This window comes from Urocitellus parryii, chromosome 5 (genome assembly GCF_045843805.1).
Source record: "Urocitellus parryii isolate mUroPar1 chromosome 5, mUroPar1.hap1, whole genome shotgun sequence".
NCBI lineage: Eukaryota > Metazoa > Chordata > Mammalia > Rodentia > Sciuridae > Urocitellus > Urocitellus parryii.
In genome coordinates, this window is record NC_135535.1 from 124881459 (window position 1) to 124900573 (window position 19115).

At 34.6% G+C, this 19115-nt stretch overlaps 1 protein-coding gene across 1 annotated transcript in view; it reads left to right on the forward strand.

The window, feature by feature from the left end:
• The window catches only part of Ankrd30a (ankyrin repeat domain 30A), a 115556-nt gene that overhangs the window by 82008 nt on the left and 14433 nt on the right, over window positions 1–19115 (forward strand). The window contains exons 27-30 of the mRNA XM_026399545.2: window positions 6475–6545; window positions 6940–7033; window positions 10612–10724; window positions 12773–12902. Of these exons, the coding sequence (XP_026255330.1) occupies window positions 6475–6545; window positions 6940–7033; window positions 10612–10724; window positions 12773–12902 (408 nt within the window). The remainder of the gene's footprint in view (window positions 1–6474; window positions 6546–6939; window positions 7034–10611; window positions 10725–12772; window positions 12903–19115) is intronic.

Below are 19115 nucleotides of genomic sequence, written 5' to 3' on the forward strand. Positions count from 1 at the left end.
TACTTGTCCCTGTAGAAAAATTTAGCCCTAAATTTTACATTGGTATTAATTTTTGGAAGAGAATAAAATCTTATTTAAGTATACATTTACCAAAGTGGGGAACAGTATCTGATATGCACTTCACCTACCCTTGAATAAATTGAAAATATTTTTGCTTTTGCAGTCATTAGGATAAAATTAAGTACTTTATACTATGCCAGTAACATCTTTGAAACATTGGCATAAGACTTTTATTCTACCCATAGTTTAAACAATTAAATGTAAAGTTGAAAGCACTAAATCTTTTTTTTTATTGTTTAATTTTTTTTATTGGTTGTTCAAAACATTACAAAGCTCATGATATATCATCTTCCATACATTTGATTCAAGTGGGTTATGAACTCCCATTTTTTACCCCAAATACAAGTTGCAGAATTACATCAGTTACACATCCACATTTTTACATAATACCATATTAATGACTGTTGTATTCTGCTACCTTTCCTATCCCCTACTATCCCCCCTCCCCTTCCCTCTCATCTTCCCTCTCTACCCCATCTGCTGTTATTCAATTCTTTCCCTTGTTTTTTTTTTTCCCCTTTCCCCTCACAAACTCTTATATGTAATTTTGTGTAACAATGAGGGTCTCCTTCCATTTCCATACAGTTTCCCTTCTCTCTCCCTTTCTCTCCCCCCACTCGTCTCTGTTTAATGTTAATCTTTTCCTCATGCTCTTCTTCCCTGTTCTGATCTTAGTTGTTCTCTTTATATCAAAGAAGACATTTGGCATTTGTTTTTTAAGGATTGGCTAGCTTCACTTAGCATAATCTGATCTAATGCCATCCATTTCCCTGCAAAATCCATGATTTTGTCATTTTTTTAGTGCTGCGTAATACTCCATTGTGTATAAATGCCACAGTTTTTTAATCCATTCATCTATTGAAGGGCATCTAGGTTGATTCCAAAGTCTAGCTATTGTGAATTGTGCTGCTATGATCATTGATGTGGCAGTATCCCTATAGTATGCTCTTTTAAGGTCCTCAGGGAATAGACCGAGAAGGGCGATAGCTGGGTCAAATGGTGGTTCCATTCCCAGCTTTCCCAGGAATCTCCATACTGCTTTCCAAATTGGCCGCACCAATTTGCAGTCCCACCAGCAATGTACAAGTGTACCCTTTTCCCCACATCCTCACCAGCACTTATTGTTGCTTGACTTCATAATGGCTGCCAATCTTACTGGAGTGAGATGGTATCTTAGGGTGGTTTTGATTTGCATTTCTCTGCTGGAGATGGTGAGCATTTTTTCATGTACTTATTGATTGATTGTATGTCCTCCTCTGAGAAGTGTCTGTTCAGGTCCTTGGCCCATTTGTTGATAGGGTTGTTTGTTATCTTATTGTTTAATTTTTTGAGTTCTTTGTATATTCTGGATATTAGGGCTCTGTCTGAAGTGTGAGGTGTAAAAATTTATTCCCAGGATGTAGGTTCCCTATTTACCTCTCTTATTGTTTCTCTTGTGAAAGCACTAAATCTAACAAGAGAATTGTTTTGTCAAATGCTAATATTTTTCTCACCATGAAAAAAAATCTAGATTTGACTTCCTTTATTATATAACTATAACAGGGATTTATAGATTTTTAGTACTTTACCAATCAAAAAGTTCTGGCTACAGCTTTTCTGATATGTTACACTGCTGTTATTGAGTCCTAGGCCTTGGCCTGACACCAGAGGTTCCAACAAACCAGCAGGAAATAGAATTTTACTTTCAGTGTGTCACACTGGGAAGACAGATCTAAGAGCTATCTTTGGGATGTCAGTAGCCATCTTGGGTTATAAGTAGAGGAAAAGAATAAAGGTGTAAAATGGGAGTTTGCACAGCACACTAAAACTTATCAATGGGAGAGTCTTCATTCCATGTGTAGGAGTTTCAGAAACTCATAAGGTTATTTCCATTTGCTTCATAGGATATTTATCTCTCAGGCCTATGATCTTAGAAGGGGCACACTCCATTTGCTTTCCAGGATGTTTTTTATCAGACTGATGATCCTAGAATTTAAGGGAAACTGAGGAAAAGAAAAACTTCAAAGAAGGCAGGTCAGAGAGACATAATGTTGTCATTTAGGTGAAAATTGAGTCCTCCTTCAATTCCCCAGTAAGTTCCCTTTCCATTTCTAAGGAAATGGGTAATCATTTCTTCTGTAGGTAATTCTGACTAACAGAGCTGGATGTAGGGAACTTGGAATGAAAGACTGACAGCATGAGGTAGCCAGGTTTAAAGCTGATATTGCTTGGGGTCACATTTAGTTCATCTAACTGGATAGCCTGATATTTACCCACCCTTCCCTTCATTAGCCAATATCCTTCGGTTTTGGTCCAACAAAGTTAGGATCTGGTTATGGTACATACAAGCTGTTCAAGTGTAAACTTTTCAGCTTCCTTTAGCAAATCATAAGTGGCTGCCACTGCCAGGAGACAAGAGGGCCATCCCTTGGCTGTGTGAGCTAATTGTTTTGAAAAGTAAGCTTCAAATTGGGGAACTTCCTCCAGTAATTGTTAATAATTCCAAACCAATTTTGTGCATTTTGTACATGCAACATTTAAGTTTAGGGCTTCTCTAGGTTGGACAGCCCAGAGGGACTTTGAAAGCAGTTTGACATTCTATTTTCCAGATCAAGGATTCAAGATCTGTTCTAATTACAGCTTTATATAAAGGGTTTGTTATAGGCTCAAATTTAGGTATCCATATTCTACAATACCCTGTCATCTCCAGGAATTCTCATAACTTATTGTTGTGCTAAAGAGGCCTGGATGTGAACAATAAAGCCTTCTTTTGGTCATCCACTAGGCTTCATTGACCTTGCTATAATTGGAACCCTAGGTAAATAACTCATTGCAAACCTGCACTTCAGAGGGAAAATACTTTGTCTCCATACTCAGCAAAGCAGTTTAGAGTCTGGACAGTTGCCTCAGCAACTTAGGCCCTAAGCAAGTTGAAAAGTCAGACTGGTGATTAACAAGTCATCTACATATTGTAGTAGTGTTCCCTGGTTTAGTTGTAACATTCTTAAATTATTAGCCAATATATCTCCAATGATCGTGGGCAAGTTTTTCAATCCTTGAGGAAGCACTGCCCAACAGTATTGAAGGGTGGCTTTTGATTAGGGTTATGTCCATTCAAAGGCAAAAAAAATATGTTCTTTGCAGAGCAATGCAAAAAGAGCATTTTTTAAATCAAAGACAATAAATTATTTGTACTTTGCCAGGAAAGGCGTTTAGAAGGATATAAGTATTAGACACTATTGGGTGAATGTCTTGGGTGTTTTCATTAATAGTCTGCAAATCCTGAACAAAGCAATATTCCTCAAATCAAGATTTCTTTGCCAGCAGTACAAAGGCTGATCACACCATACTTTAAAAACGTTTAGAGTATAGGTTGAACTCTTTCAAGTGTCTCCATCATAAGGAGTTATTGTTTTAAGGCAGGAGTTGGTGTACCTCCTTTTAGGACGATCTTAATGGGCAAGGCATTTTTACCTCTGCCTAATGTCCCATCAGCCCATACTTCTTGAATAATATGTTGGTGGAATTCTGGGGATATTGACTCACTCTCAAATAGCTTCTCTTGGATCAACATCAGCTAGAGGTAAAGTGCCTACTCAGAATGGGATTTGCACTTGCATTTGCTATTTTTCCCAGGGAAAGGCTTATGTAGACATTTAGTTTGCAGAGCAAGTCCCTGCCTAGGAGTGAAACTGGGCATTGAAGAAAACTGTTAGTTAAGTGTAAGTTTTCTAAGCTGTATTCCAGAGGCTGCAGGAAAACCTGTTCTCAGAGTTTTCCTTTACTCCTATAATAGGCACACAATCTTATTTCTTTGTCAGGGGATCAGCAAGACTGAAAGAGGAGAGCCCATGTCAATTAGGAAGGTTAAGGGTTTGTTCCTACTGGCATTTATACCTGGGACTCCTATGAAGAGATAATGATTGGACCCAGAAGGTTATGGGAACTCCTAGGGTACCTTAGTCCTCAGTAAAGTCACCATCTAATGGTTTTGTTCTTCATTGAGCTGATTGGAAAACCTGTTCTCAAAGAGTTTTCCTTGTACTCCTATAATAGGCACACAATCTTATTTCTTTGCCAGGGGATCAGCAAGACTGAAAGAGGAGAGCCCATGTCAATTAGGAAGGTTAAGAGTTTGTTCCTACTGGCATTTATACCTGGGACTCCTATGAAGAGATAATGATTGGACCCAAAGGGTTATGGGAACTCCTAGGGTACCTTAGTCCTCAGTAAAGTCACCATCTAATGGTTTTGTTCTTCATTGAGCTGATTACTTAAGAATTTAGACAAAAAAAATAAAAAATAAGAATTTGGGAGCTGGGTGTGGTGGCACACACTTGTATTCCCAGTGACTTGGGAAGCTAAGACAGGAAAATTGCAAGTTAAAGACCAGCCTCAGCAACTTAGGCCCTAAGCAATTTAGCAAGAACCTGTCTCAAAATAAAAAACAGAAAAGGGTTAGGGATATGGCTTAGTGGTTAAAGCACCCCTGGAATCAATCACTATTACCAAAAATAAAATAAAAAGAGTTTGGGACAGTGTTTCTTCCAATGCTGATTTTCTTTACAATATGTGCATTAGTCTTTAACTAAGGTCCTTTTTCTTTTTCAGGCTAAGCACCCAGTATTAGGCTCCTAGTTTTGAGTGAAGATGATGACCTACGTAGCCCTTTTAATTTCTTGGTCATTAAAGACCAGCTGAGAAGGGTTTATACCCATGGCTCCTTTAATCTTTTAAAGCTCACACCTGATGTCAGGAGTGCTTTTTGTTTAATGTATGTAGGTCATATTGGAAATTCATGCATACTCAGGGACCTTATTGTCAAGGTACTATCTGTACTATCTGTAACTCTGGTATATTCTTTTTAGCCAGGCTAAGGAGTCTTCAGTAGACCCCTGCTATAGCTGTTATATTTTATTTACGCTCTTTGTCATGGCTACCTGCTGCCTGAGCCTTCCCAAGATATACTTAATGATAGTGATCCAGTTAGGCGATGTTGTTGTTTTTGTTGTTGTTCTTGTTGTTTGTATTCCAGTTCAGTTCTGTAGTAGCTATTGCATCTACCAGATTTGAAGTGTTTGGGAAACAGCCTGGTAAAGATCTGACTCCTTATTATCTTTATTTAAGACAAGTCATCTCTCATCAACAACAGTTAAAATTATGTTAAACAGAGTTTGTATAGCAGCCCAAGTGGGAGAATGGGTGACAAAGATACTAAAAAAAAGAGTGGAACACACTTATAATTCCGGAAGCCCAGGAGGCTGAGACAGGAGCGTCATGAGTTCAGAGCCAGCCTCAGCAACTTAGCAAGGCCCTAAGCAACTTAGCAAGATCCTGTCCCAAAATAAAAAGTAAAAAGGACTGGGGATGTGGTTCAATGGTTAAACACCACTGGGTTTAATCCTTAGTACAAAAAAAAGGGATTTTAATTATCTTCTGGAGGTTATTTTGATAAGGAACGTTAATGTTCTTTGCTAATACTATGTATAGCTCAGTATGTGCCACATACTCTTCAAGTACTTTATGTCTATTCCCTTATTTATTCTTCCCAGCAGTCCAGTAAGTAAATACTATTATTTTTGTTACTTGACAGATGAAGAAACTTGAGACACAAAAACTTAATTTACTCAAGATGACACAACTTAGTGACTGGCCAGCTAAGATTCAAACCCCAGCATTCTGGCTTCTGTGAAGATACAGCCTCTCAAATTATTCAGTGAAACATCTAGTTGTCACCTACTGCATAGTATTAATTTTTGTCATTACTGGCATAAATGTGGTCATATATATATGACCATATATATCTATATCTGTATGTGTGTGTGTGTGTGTGTGTGTGTGTATATATATATATATATATATATAGTTATAAATATATATAGAGAGAGAGATTAGATAGATAGATAGATAGATAGATAGATAGATAGATAGACTTTTCAAATCATAGTTGGGTAGGTGGTGCTTGGAATACAAAAATACAAATGTTTACCATAAAGGAATTTTCTCTTTTTCTCCATTTTTTTCAGTTTTGTTAGTTTAAAAGCAAGAGGTCTGGGTATATTCCCAGGCAGAGTGGGTTCAGTGGCAGAGTACTTGCCTGGTATTGGATGAAGCCCTGGATTCAAGATCTAGCACTACAAAAAAAAAAAAAAAAAAAAAAAAACAACAAAAGCAAGAGTAATGTGTTTCAGCCTTTGAGTAGGGGTCTGTAAACTTTTTCATAAACAGTCAGTATTATTTGAGGCTTTGTGGGCCATTAGATTTCTACTGCAACAACTCGGTTAACTCTGCATCTGCATTTATAGCACAGAAATAGATACAATATGTGAATTAAGGGGTATGTCTATATCCTAACAAAAGTTTAGCAAAAAGAAAAAAACAAGTGATAGACAAGTTTATACTTGATTATTGATACCATTTTTTTCTTTGTTGTAGTTACAAGAAGCAGAGGATCAACACACAGAGGCTGCTCAATGTGTTGAGAAGATGCAAGATCACTTACAAAAGTATAAGCAGCATACAAATAACTTGAGTATAATTAAAATAAGCAGTGTAGTATGAGAATTATATCAGTTACTATAACAAAGCTGTGTGAAGTCAGGAGGAAAGTTCAGACTTAAGTTACTTAAAGTGCATAATTTAGGGTTGGGGTTGTAGCTCTGTATTAAAGCACATGCTTTGCATTATGAAGCCCTCGATAGATCCCCAGTACTGCCAAAAGAAAAAAGTGCATGATATTTATACATTATCCAATAAACTTAGCTTGAAAAATAATAGTTACCAAATTAATGTCTTTCCAAATTTTGAAGAATTTAGGTACTCTTTCAGATGTTTTTCCAAAAATTATGTAGTATTTTTAAAATTGTTATAAGAATAATTATTTTAAAATATACATTTTAGGCTTGAAATCCAAAATTCTAAGTTAAAAGATACAATAAAAAAACAAACAGGAAAAATTGAACAGCTTCAGAAAAACCTGTTAAGTGCAAATTTGGTAAGTCAAGCTCTTATTAATCTGTGTCATGCTAAAATGGAATTTTTTATTTCTTCAGTAGTATATAGGAATATTTTAGGCAATATGAAAAATCTTATTGATAAAAATATTTGTGTGTTTACATTGATAATATTGTTAAGTCCTCCCTGTAGAAGTTGACTAAATATATAAATTATTTTCATAGTAAGATTTTTTAAAAACAGTGTTTTACACATTTCACTTTTTGTTTATCTGTTCATTCATTAATAGACATGTGAGTTGTCATGCTGTTCTGGGCATTGGTATGCAAGTATCTGTTAGAGTCCCTGATAATATTTTAGAATAAGAATAACTTTTTATTCCTATAAATTTAAGTAATTATTTGATTTAGAATTCTGAATTTTTCTCATAATCTAAACCTTTCAGTGATGTTTTTAGAATGAAATACTTTGTATTCCTCATTAAGAATGAATAAGAGGTCATTATACAAGCATTTTTACCCAAAGGGATATGTTTTCTCTTTGGATTAAAAAAAAAAAAACAACAGATGCCACTGAAAAAGTTGGCTTGGTTGCTTGCTTTAATAGGAACTTACAGAGTAACATAGTGCTCCTAGACTTATAGGTTCAGAAATAATATTTTTCCATTCATCTTTTGTTCATTAGCCTTTCAAAGACCTAACAGTCCAATCTCAGAAGGACTGATGGTACATCAATTCAGGATGCCATTTTATTGATGTATAATAAAAATCATATAACTCTTTGTGGGCGGGGTGGGTGGCTGGGATTGAACCCAGGGCCTTGTTCATGTGAGGCAAGCACTCTACCAACTGAACTGTATCCCAGCCCAAAAATCATATAGCTCTTTACCAAGCAAAGTAGAATTCTATTATTTATATTTTCCTTTGTAAGAATTATGATCACAAGATTGCATTGTGAACATTAAACTGGAGCAACGAGTTATTTGCTTCCACTAACAGTTTCTTTTTTTTTCTTTTTTTTTAATATTGTTTTAGTTGTTGATGAACCTTTATTTATTTATTTATGAATGGTGCAAGAATCAAATCTAGTGCTTCACATGCTAGGTAAGCACTGAGCCACAACCCTAGTCCCTAATTGGTTTCTTTAAGTCATTGCAGCTAGATTCATGCAATTCCATTATATAGATACACTTGTCAGGGGAACTAGAACATTTATCTAGAACATCTAACTAGAACTAGAATGTAATAAGGTATGAAAAATTAAATAAATTTGTAATAGTACCCAAAACTATTGAACTTACTCAAAAATAATGAGGGATCTTCTAAAGATTCCAAAAGAAATTATTTAGGAGTATGACATAGTAATTAACTACTTTGAAGTCTACTCTTATTAAATAAAAAATTTAAAAAAAAATGGATTCAATCAGAAATTTCATGAGACAGCTTTCAGCCAACTCAATCAGTAACCCCTAACTTTCTGCAGAAAGTTCTTATTTTGTTGGTCTCTATGCTAGTTTACCTGGATTGAGACATTTCATATACACAACTTAGAGATAAAGAAAAGTCTAGACTGGAAACAATAGAGAGTTATAACTGACTCAGGCTTCCACACAATATGGTTGAGTATACATCTGAAAGGAAATTGAGAACAAGACTTCTTTAATGTTATGTCTTTATAAGAAATTACCTAAAAGGAAACAAAAGCAAACAACTAACAAGCTTCATGGAAATGTTTAGCATTATGAAAGAAAAACAAAATGAAGTATTCTGGTCATCATCCTAAGGGTGAGAACCTCCCTGCCACTCCCCAAATTAGAAAACTATTACTTAAAGTAACATTGTTTCAGTTAGCTTTTTTTGCTGCTGTGACTAAAGGACCTGACCAGAACAACTGTAGATTAGGAAAAGTTTATTAGAGAACTTCTGGTTCCAGAGGTCTTAGTCCGTAGAAGGCCAGCTTCATTCTTCAGGGCTTGAGGTGAGGCAGAACATCATGGCAGAAGAGTGTGGCAGAGGGAAGCAGCTCACATAGTGATCAGGAAGCAAAGAGAGTGGTCTCCACTCTCCAAATACAAAATATATTACTCCATAGCCATGTCCCCAGTGAACCACTTCCTCTAGCACACACCCCGTGCCTCCAGTTGCCATTTAATCCCATTAGGGATTAATTCACTAATTAGGTTAATGGTATAGTCCAATCATTTCTTCTCTAAACCTCTTGTATCACACATGAGCTTTTAGGGGACATCTCACATCCAAACCATAACAAACATCAGTAAGACTCATCATAAAAGTGCATAATGGGGCTGGGGTTGTGGCTCAGAGTTAGGAAGAGTGCTTGCCTAGCATGTGTGTGTCACTGGGTTCTATCCTCAGCTACCTCATAAAAAATAAAATAAAGGTATTGTGTCCACCTATAACTAAAAAATAACTTTAAAGAAAATAAAGTGCATAAGATTGCTATCTACAGAAATTGTCCACACCAAGTCATAGCCTATGAGGTTATTGTCTATGAGAAGTTAACTAAAAGAAAGAAGTAAAATTATAAATGATCTAATGAGGTTAGGTTTAGAAATATGAATTAGACAGTCTTGAGAGTCTTAAATCTCTGTTGAAGTCTTGAGATATAAGGAACTCTGATGATTTTAAAAGACAAATAGGAAAGGACAGAACTAAACATCAAGAACTCCAATGTTTAGAAGAGAAGTGGGTCTAAAGGAGCAGAGGGAAGGGTTGTGGTCACTGTTATCATTGCTGCTGAGAAAAAAATACTTCTCAGAAATATTTAAAGAAAGGTTATTGATGGACCTCAAATTTTTTTATTGGAATTATAGAAAATCAGATTTTTAGTGTAAGAGAAGATAATGTGGTGAAAATATTTTTTTAATTGAGATCTTATACTGAAGAATATTAAAATATAATGTAAGAGGACAAACAGAAAGCCACAAGAATCAAGAAAAAGTTATGTTTTTGTATACCAATCAAAGACTCAGGGTTGGGGTTGAAGCTCAGTGGTGGAGTGCTTGCTTTGCATGTGTGAGAAATTGGATTCAATGCTCAGCATCACATAAAAATAAATAAATGAAAGTGTTGTGTCCATCTACAACTAAAAAAAAATATTTAAAAAAAACACAAGAGAAATAGCTTGAAACTCCTGGGGAAATGCTTACAAAGTAAAAGTATTTTTCTCATTTCAGAGTCAGGTGAGTATCAAAAATGTAATGGGAATCAGATGGGAGTTTCACCAAAATTATCTTAGCTAAATATGATTTAAATAAATTTGGAATATTCTTGAACTACTGATGAAAATGTTTCTAGAACATGTTTAGAAACTAAATGTAAATATAACCACTCTTTAAGAAACATTTTTCTTCATAACTTACGTGCAAAAACTTCTATTTTAAACAAATTATGGCAATTTAACTTGTAGAAAAGAAAATGATGAAAATGTAGATGAGTTTTAGGTATTTTAAGAAAATCATTATTTTTGAAGTCTATCCATAATGGCATCAGATTTATGAAATATCTAAACACATATTAGTCATGAATTCATGAGAAATAATATTTCTAAGAAAAAAGAGTCTACATTTTTTAAATAATTTTTTTAAATTTTTTTAAGTCTGAAGATGATAAGGAACAATTAAAGAAACTTACAGAATTAAAACAATCTCTGGAATATACTTTGGATCAAGAAAAGAAGAAAAATGACAAATTAGAAAAAGAGCTAACTGGGTAAATTTTATATTTCAAATCTTTTTAGCTAATAATTAATTGATATTACTGTAATTTTACTAAAATCTAAATATAAATTTATTTTATATCTGCATTTTCATAATTAAACAAGTTACTCTAGTTTAAAGTTTTCTTTACCACAACACAATTCGAAACTTTTCAAATCCCCAAAAACAATTTACTCTAGTGGTTTTACAAACAGCAGAAGTGCCTTTGGGATATAATCTCAATTGCACTGTTCTAATCATCTACTTAGAATTTTTATTTCTGAAGATAGTTTTGCTTTCTTTTTTTGATTCCTTGTCTTCAGTATTTACACATTTGAATATCTAAAAGCCTATCTTTGTCATTCCTTAACAACTTCAAAAATTATCTTGTTTTTTTAATTATAAAATATATTGTGGAGATACACTTCTTTATTCCCATATGTATATGAGAAATGTTATTAAAATTCTGGGTTTAATACACACACTTACACACATAAATACATATCCAATATAGAGTCAGCCCTTGGTAATGTGCAGGGTTTGGTTCCAGGAACCCTGCAGATACAAAATTCATTGATATTCAAGCCCCTTATATAAAATAGTATAGTACAATTTGCATGTAACCTACTCCATCTTCCTATATACTTTAAATCATCTCTGGATTACCTAATACATAATGTAATATAAATAATTGTTGTACTATATTGTTTAAAGAATAATGTCAAGAAAAATGTTTTGTACATGTTCTGATACAATTTATTTTCAAGTATTTTTGATCCATAGTTGGTTGAATACTTGGATATGGAACCTACAGATGTGGAAGGCTTAATCATACGTATATCTCATACAAATATATATGTCTGAGTTAAAAATGAAGAATTAAATCAACAGTTGTGTTTCTGTCACTAGAGGCAGGGGGTGATGGGGAAAGGACAATGTTTTTCTCTATCTTTACAGCCACTTCTATGACTGCTTTTTTATTTATTTGCTTAGAAATTGAATTTATTCTCTGATTCTAGTCAATATTTTTTTCTCGTTAACTATCTGTTTTTATGGTTTTGCATCTCTTGCATTTTCTGACACAAAGCCTAGCAAAAAACTCTCTTTTTTTAATGGGAATGAACCTATCAGGGACTTAACCACTGAGCCACATCCCCTGCCCTTTTTATATTTTATTTAGAGACAGAGTCTAGCTAAGTTACGTAGGGCCTTGCTAAATTGCTGAGGCTGGTTTTGAACTTTCGATCCTCCTGCCTCAGCCTTCTGAGCTGATGGGATTACAGGCATGCACCACACCCTGCTACATTTTTTAAAAAAGTCTAATTTCTTTTATGACTTGCTTCTTTTAGTTAACATAATGTTTTCAAGGTTCATCTTTGTTGTATCAGTACTTAATTTCTTTTTATGCTGAGTAATATCCTTTACCCATTATCTGTTGATATCTTATAAAACTCTGCCTGGTTTTTGTTGTTGTAGTTTTATTTTCCCTCAATTCAGACTTCAAAGATTTTTTTCCTCTTTCTATTTTAAATGATTTCTTTGATATTTTGTTTTTGTTTTATTTTGCTATATTTTGTTGGGATGGAACCCAGGGCCTCTCACACGCTTAGCACATGCTTATCGCTGAGCTATACCCACTGTCCTGTTTTCTTCTTATGTAGATCAAGATCAACAGAGTCCAAAGTGTATTTTTGTATCCATTTAAAACATGTCTTTTTTACCTTAATTACTGATCTCTGAGTTAAAACTAATATTTAACAATAAGTTATTTTTATATTAACAATAAAATGCATATTGATAATTATAAGAATTTGTATTAACACTTTGTCTGCCTTACATATCATAAAATTTTTCTTCATATTTATCTAAGATGCTAATTTCATTAGAATGCTTTCAAATAATGTTGGGTTAAAACAGATGAGAGCAGATCATAATTTATAGCTGTTTCTTTTCTGTGATAAACATTATCTAATGATTTTACTAGAATATTATTGTTAATATATAATAATTATTAAATATTTACTCTTTAAAAACTTCTACCCATTCTCTACATTCTTTTAGGTTTAAGAAACTTTTAAAAATGACAAAAACAAAGTTAAATAAGTATGAAAATGGGGAGTTTAGTTTCCATGAAGATTTAAAAAACAGTTCATTTGAAATGGATATTCCAATTAATATGCTTATATACAAGGTAATTTTAATCAGTTTTGGGGAAAATAAAGCTTATTTGGGGAAATATAAACTTTAAAATACTTTGCACAGTGAAATGAAGATTTTTTTTAATTTTGTAGACTTTTTTGTATGATTTTTCTATTAAAAGAGCCTAATGTTGATTTTATGATGTCTTAAACCCTGGCTAATAACCTAAAATCAAGCAGTAAACTATTATATGACCCCAAATCATGAGTACCAAATCAGTTTTTTCTTTTTTTCATTGAGAATTTTTTATTAGAGCTTTATACATAGTAATTGGGTTCATCCCAACAAACTCATATATGCATTTGTTGGGATATTATTAACATACCATGGGCTGGGGATGTGGCTCAAGCGGTAGCGTGCTCACCTGGCATGCGTGCGTCCCGGGTTCGATCCTCAGCACCACATACGAACAAAGATGTTGTGTCCGCTGAAAACAAAAAAATAAATATTAAAAAATTCTCTCTCTCCCTCTCTCTCTCTCTCTCTCTCTCATATACTCTCTCTTTAAAAAAAAAAAAAACATAAAATGTAGCTATTTAAACCACACAGATAGAATCTTTTGGCATGTTTGTGCAATCATCACCATAATTTTAGAACATTTTTATCAACCTCAAAAGAAACTATCACCCATCCCCTTCCCCACTTATGGAATCACCAAACTATTGCATGTCGATAGATTTGCCTCTTGTAGACATTTCATGTCAATGGAGTCATACAATATGTGGTCTAATTTCTTTTATGACTGCTTCTTTTACTTAACAATGTTTTCAAGGTTAATTCTTGTTGTATCAGTACTTAATTTCTTTTAATGCTGAGTAATATCCTTCTATATGGATATACCATACATTTTCTTTATCCATTCATCAACTGATGGACCTGTCAGTTATTCCACTTTGGACTTTTATTAATAAAGCTGCTATGGGCATGCCTGTAAAAGTTATTGTTTGCAAATGTTTTCATTTCTCTTGGTTGTGTACATATGAGTGGAATTGAATTGAAAAAAGATCCATGTTGCGGAATGTATTTAAGTTTGCTTCTGTGGAAACTTTTTGCTGCTTGAAGAAATTTGTGCCTTGTTGACTTCATGACATGATGGGAAGTCATGCTTGCAAAGATGAGTCCATACCTTTCCTTTTCTACATTCAGTGCTTTAGAAATTCTTACCCAGAGCTTCCCTCTTGGTTCCCATTTCTAACAAATTTTCGTCCTAAGATCTGCTGATTCAGTCTCCTATTTATACCATTGTTTTATTAACTCATAATTTATCAAATCACCTATGAATTATTGAATTTTCCCATACAAGGAAGAATTTTTCAGCAGTACAGCAATTAAAAGTCAGGTAATGCTCAGGCAATTTATCAAAGACAAATAATAAAGAAATAATATGAATTTCAAGATTTCAAAGCCACTTTGATATGCAGAAGCATATAGCACAACAAAGATGAGATGATCTTCTTTATATAAACAAACTTGAAATAAGATAAAGTAGAAGTTATATTCAATTTCTTTATATTCAAAAGACAGTACATTTGTTTTATTACCCCTGAGGAAAGAAAAATGACAATTTAAACTAAATTACTAAATACTCAAAGCTGCCTCTCTCTTTTGGAATCCACTAATTTAAATCAGATAAAACATCTATTTTTGATTATTAAACCAAATATTTCTAGTTGTTTTTCAACTATTATACTTCAAATCATGTCTCCTTGCTTCCCATTCTTCCATATTCCCTAACTTTAGGGAAAATTTTATATGAATTTGCAATTAAAGGAAACTTTTTAGAGAGAATTTTTTAATATTTATTTTTTAGTTTTCGGTGGACACAACATCTTTATTTTATTTTTATGTGGTGCTTAGGATTGAACCCAGCGCCCCGAGCATGCCAGGCGAGCGCACTACCGCTTGAGCCACATCCCCAGCCCCAAGAAAAACTTATTCCTTAATGTCTTTCTTCTAATTGCTGCTTCCCATTGGCATTATTTATCATTAATAAATTAGCTTCAATGTTTATTAGATCCTACTTAGAGACTAATTAGAGACTAATTTCTAATTAGAGACTAATTTCTACTATGTAAGTTTTCATTTATTATTATCTCTATTTTAAATCCATCTTCTGTATTTATTGTTCCTTAATAAATTACCCAAAGTTTCGTGGCTTAAAACAATATTTCCTTCTCAAACTTGACAAGGAAAATTGTCTCTGCTCTCCTGAGCTTCACTGGGAACAGTTCAATGACTGGGGGCTGGAATCTTCCTAAAGTTTGCCCACTAGTATGTCAGGTTGGTTTTGGTTGTTGGTGCTAGTCATTAGCAGAAACTTCAGTTGAGACAGGAAGCTGGAACATCTACACTGGTATGCCTAGGCTCTCTTTGTTGCCTAAGCTTCCTCACAACTGGGTTTTTTATTATTATTATTATTATTATTATTATTATTATTTTATTATTATTATTTTAAAGAGAAGAGAATTCTTTTTTATTGGTTGTTCACAACATTACACAGCTCTTGACATATCATATTTCATACATTAGATTCAAGTGGGTTATGAACTCCAAATTTTTACCCCAAATGCAGATTGCAGAATCACGTCGGTTACACATCCACAATTTTACATGATGCCCTATTAGTAACTGTTGTATTCTGCTACCTTTCCCATCCTCTACTATCCCCCCTCCCCTCCCCTCCCATCTTCTCTCTCTACCCCATCTACTGTAATTTATTATTCTCATTGTTTATTTTCCCATTTCCCTCACAACCTCTTATATGTAATTTTGTATAGCAATGAGGGTCTCCCTTCATTTCCATGCAATTTCCCTTTTCTCTCCCTTTCCCTCCCATCTCATGTCTCTGTTTAATGTTAATCTTTTCTTCCTGCTCTTCCTCCCTGCTCTGTTCTTAGTTGCTCTCATTATATCAAAGAAGACATTTGGTATTTGTTTTTTAGGGATTGGCTAGCTTCACTAAGCATAATCTGCTCTAGTGCCATCCATTTCCCTGCAAATTCCATGATTTTGTCATTTTTTAGTGCTGCGTAATACTCCATGGTATATAAATGCCACATTTTTTTTATCCATTCATCTATTGAAGGGCATCTGGGTTGGTTCCACAGTCTAGCTATTGTGAATTGTGCTGCTATGAACATCGATGTGGCAGTATCCCTGTAGTATGCTCTTTTAAGGTCTTCAGGGAATAGTCCGAGAAGGGCAATAGCAGGGTCAAATGGTGGTTCCATTCCCAGCTTTCCCAGGAATCTCCATACTGCTTTCCAAATTCGCCGCACCAGTTTGCAGTCCCACCAGCAATGTACAAGAGTACCCTTTTCCCCACATCCTCGCCAGCACTTGTTGTTGTTTGACGTCATAATGGCTGCCAATCTTACTGGAGTGAGATGGTATCTTAGGGTGGTTTTGATTTGTATTTCTCTGACTGCTAGAGATGGTGAGCATTTTTTCATGTACTTGTTGATTGATTGTATGTCCTCCTCTGAGAAGTGTCTGTTCAGGTCCTTGGCCCATTTGTTGATTGGGTTATTTGTTTTCTTATTGTTTAATTTTTTGAGTTCTTTGTATATTCTGGATATTAGGGCTTTATCTGAAGTGTGAGGGGTAAAAATTTGTTCCCATGATGTAGGCTCCCTATTTACCTCTCTTATTGTTTCTCTTGCTGAGAAAAAACTTTTTAGTTTAAGTAGGTCCCATTTGTTGATTCTTGTTATTAACTCTTGAGCTATGGGTGTCCTATTAAGGAATTTGGAGCCCGACCCCACAATATGTAGATCGGAGCCAACTTTTTCTTCTATCAGATGCAGAGTCTCTGATTTGATATCAAGCTCCTTGATCCATTTTGAGTTAACTTTTGTGCATGGAGAGAGGAGGGGATTCAGTTTCATTTTGTTGCATATGGGTTTCCAGTTTTCCCAACACCATTTGTTGAAGATGCTATCCTTCCTTCATTGCATGCTTTTAGCCCCTTTATCAAATATAAGATAGTTGTAACTTTGTGGATTAGTCTCTGTGTCCTCTATTCTGTACCATTGGTCCACCTGCCTGTTTTGGTACCAGTACCATGCTGTTTTTGTTACTATTGCTCTGTAATATAGTTTGAAATCTGGTATCACTATACCACCTGATTCACACTTCCTGCTTAGAATTGCTTTTGCTATTCTGGGTCTTTTATTTTTCCATATGAATTTCATGATTGCTTTATCTATTTCTACAAGAAATGCCATTAGGATTTTGATTGGCATTGCATTAAACCTATAGAGAACTTTTGGTAATATCTCCATTTTGATGATGTTAGTTCTGCCTATCCATGAACAACTGGGTTTCAAGTGTCAGCAGAATGAGATAGCTTTATAAACTAGTGTTGAAGGTCATGTGTCACCATTTTTATCACACTCTAGTCATTACAAGCAAGTCAAACCCTAAATTCTCTATTTTATGGAATTAAGTGTGAAAAAATACCATGTTCTCAAACTAGTACACTCTGTCTTCTTCCACAATGTTTTTACATTGCACCTACTTGCTACAAGTCTCAGTCATTATGGCATTAGGTTCAAGCTCAAAGTGCAAGATCTTACCATCTTTATCAGGTTCAGATGGGGGCTGAGTGGTTTTTTTTAGCCTTTTTTTCCCTGAGGAATCTCCAGGGTCCAAAGGACTCTTCATTTTCACTCGTCTCTTTCAGTCCAAACAAGCAAGCAGGGGTTTTGCTACTACATTGTTTTAAGAACTTTTGAATCTACTGTGAATTTCATTGGGGTTCATGCCATTAGAAAAGGCACTTTGACAAATCTTTTTGTGACAGGCTTTTCACTTTGGGCTTCCTGTGAAGATATACTGGGACAATTTCTTCAAGATTTATGTACCTTAATGATCCTTAACAGAATTTTGAGGCACTGCCTTCAGTCTTCCTGTAGTCTTCATAAAGGGACTTATAGTCATGTTCTTGGATTCATCTTTACATGGATCCAAGTAGCACCATAGTTTTGATATTATCCCATATGCCATTTATTTTAGCATTATTTGACAGTTTGATGTGTGGAGATAACTACAAATGGGAAAAAGATATTTGAACCCAATAATTCTTGATTCCTTTATTTAATAGTCTTTCTTTAGCTTTTCTTTCATGTCAGTTTTACTTTCAATTGCTATGTACCAAGATTCTTCTTTCTAGGTTTCAGTATTTTTTCTTCATTGGGTTTGAAGCCCTTTCTGTAGTCTCTTTTGGGGCCATCAGGCTTCCTAACAATCGCTTTGAAAGACTTTTTGGCTTTTCTTTTTGTTTCCTTTTTCTAGGTCCTTTCTACTTCTCCCTACCTCCTGATTCTACATATTTTTGTTTGCTGCTGTTTTTAATAGTGGCAACTCATATTTAATGTCAGTATCTAGGTCAGTTATTGGTATGTAATAAACCACCTCAAAATTCAGTGTCTCAAACATTTATTTTGCTAACAATTGGCAGTTCAGGCAAGGTTCAGTGATGCTCTCTCCTTTCTTCTCCACTTGGAATTAGCTAGAGTGACCTGAAGCTGGGGAGTTTAACCATGCTTGTTCTTTCACATGTCTGACAGTTGAATATGGCTTTTAACTAGGCCTTTAGCACAGTAAATCAACTAGACCACCTACATGAGGATTCACCTATAAATTGGGCTTCCTCACAATATGGTGTAGATTCTAAAGGTAAGCTTCCCTAGAGAAAGTTACACAAACTATATCACATTTTCTAAACCAGCATTAGAAATCACACAGCAGTCTACCATATTCTATTCACTAAAAGCCAGTTATCAAGTCCAACTCATTCATATCCAGGAGAGGAAATTTCATGTGAGAAATGTCAAAGAATTTATAGATATTTTTTAAATCACCACTCTTCTTTTTTTTTTTTTTTGGTACCACTAATTGAACTCAGGGGCACTCAACCACTGATCCAGCCACATCTTCAGCCCTACTTTGCATTTTATTTAGACACAGGGCTTCACTGATTTGCTCAACGCCTTACCGTTGCTTTGAACTCAGGATCTTCCTGCCTCAGTTTCCCAAGCCACTGGGATTACAGGAGTACACCACCACATCAGACTAAAACCACCACTCTTATCATTGTATCTAAAGGAAACTAATTTTTCCCAACTCAGTACCACGGAAATCCTACCAAATTTGTGTTATTTTTTGTTTAGTATGCTTCCTCATTATGTGGGTAGAATCAAGA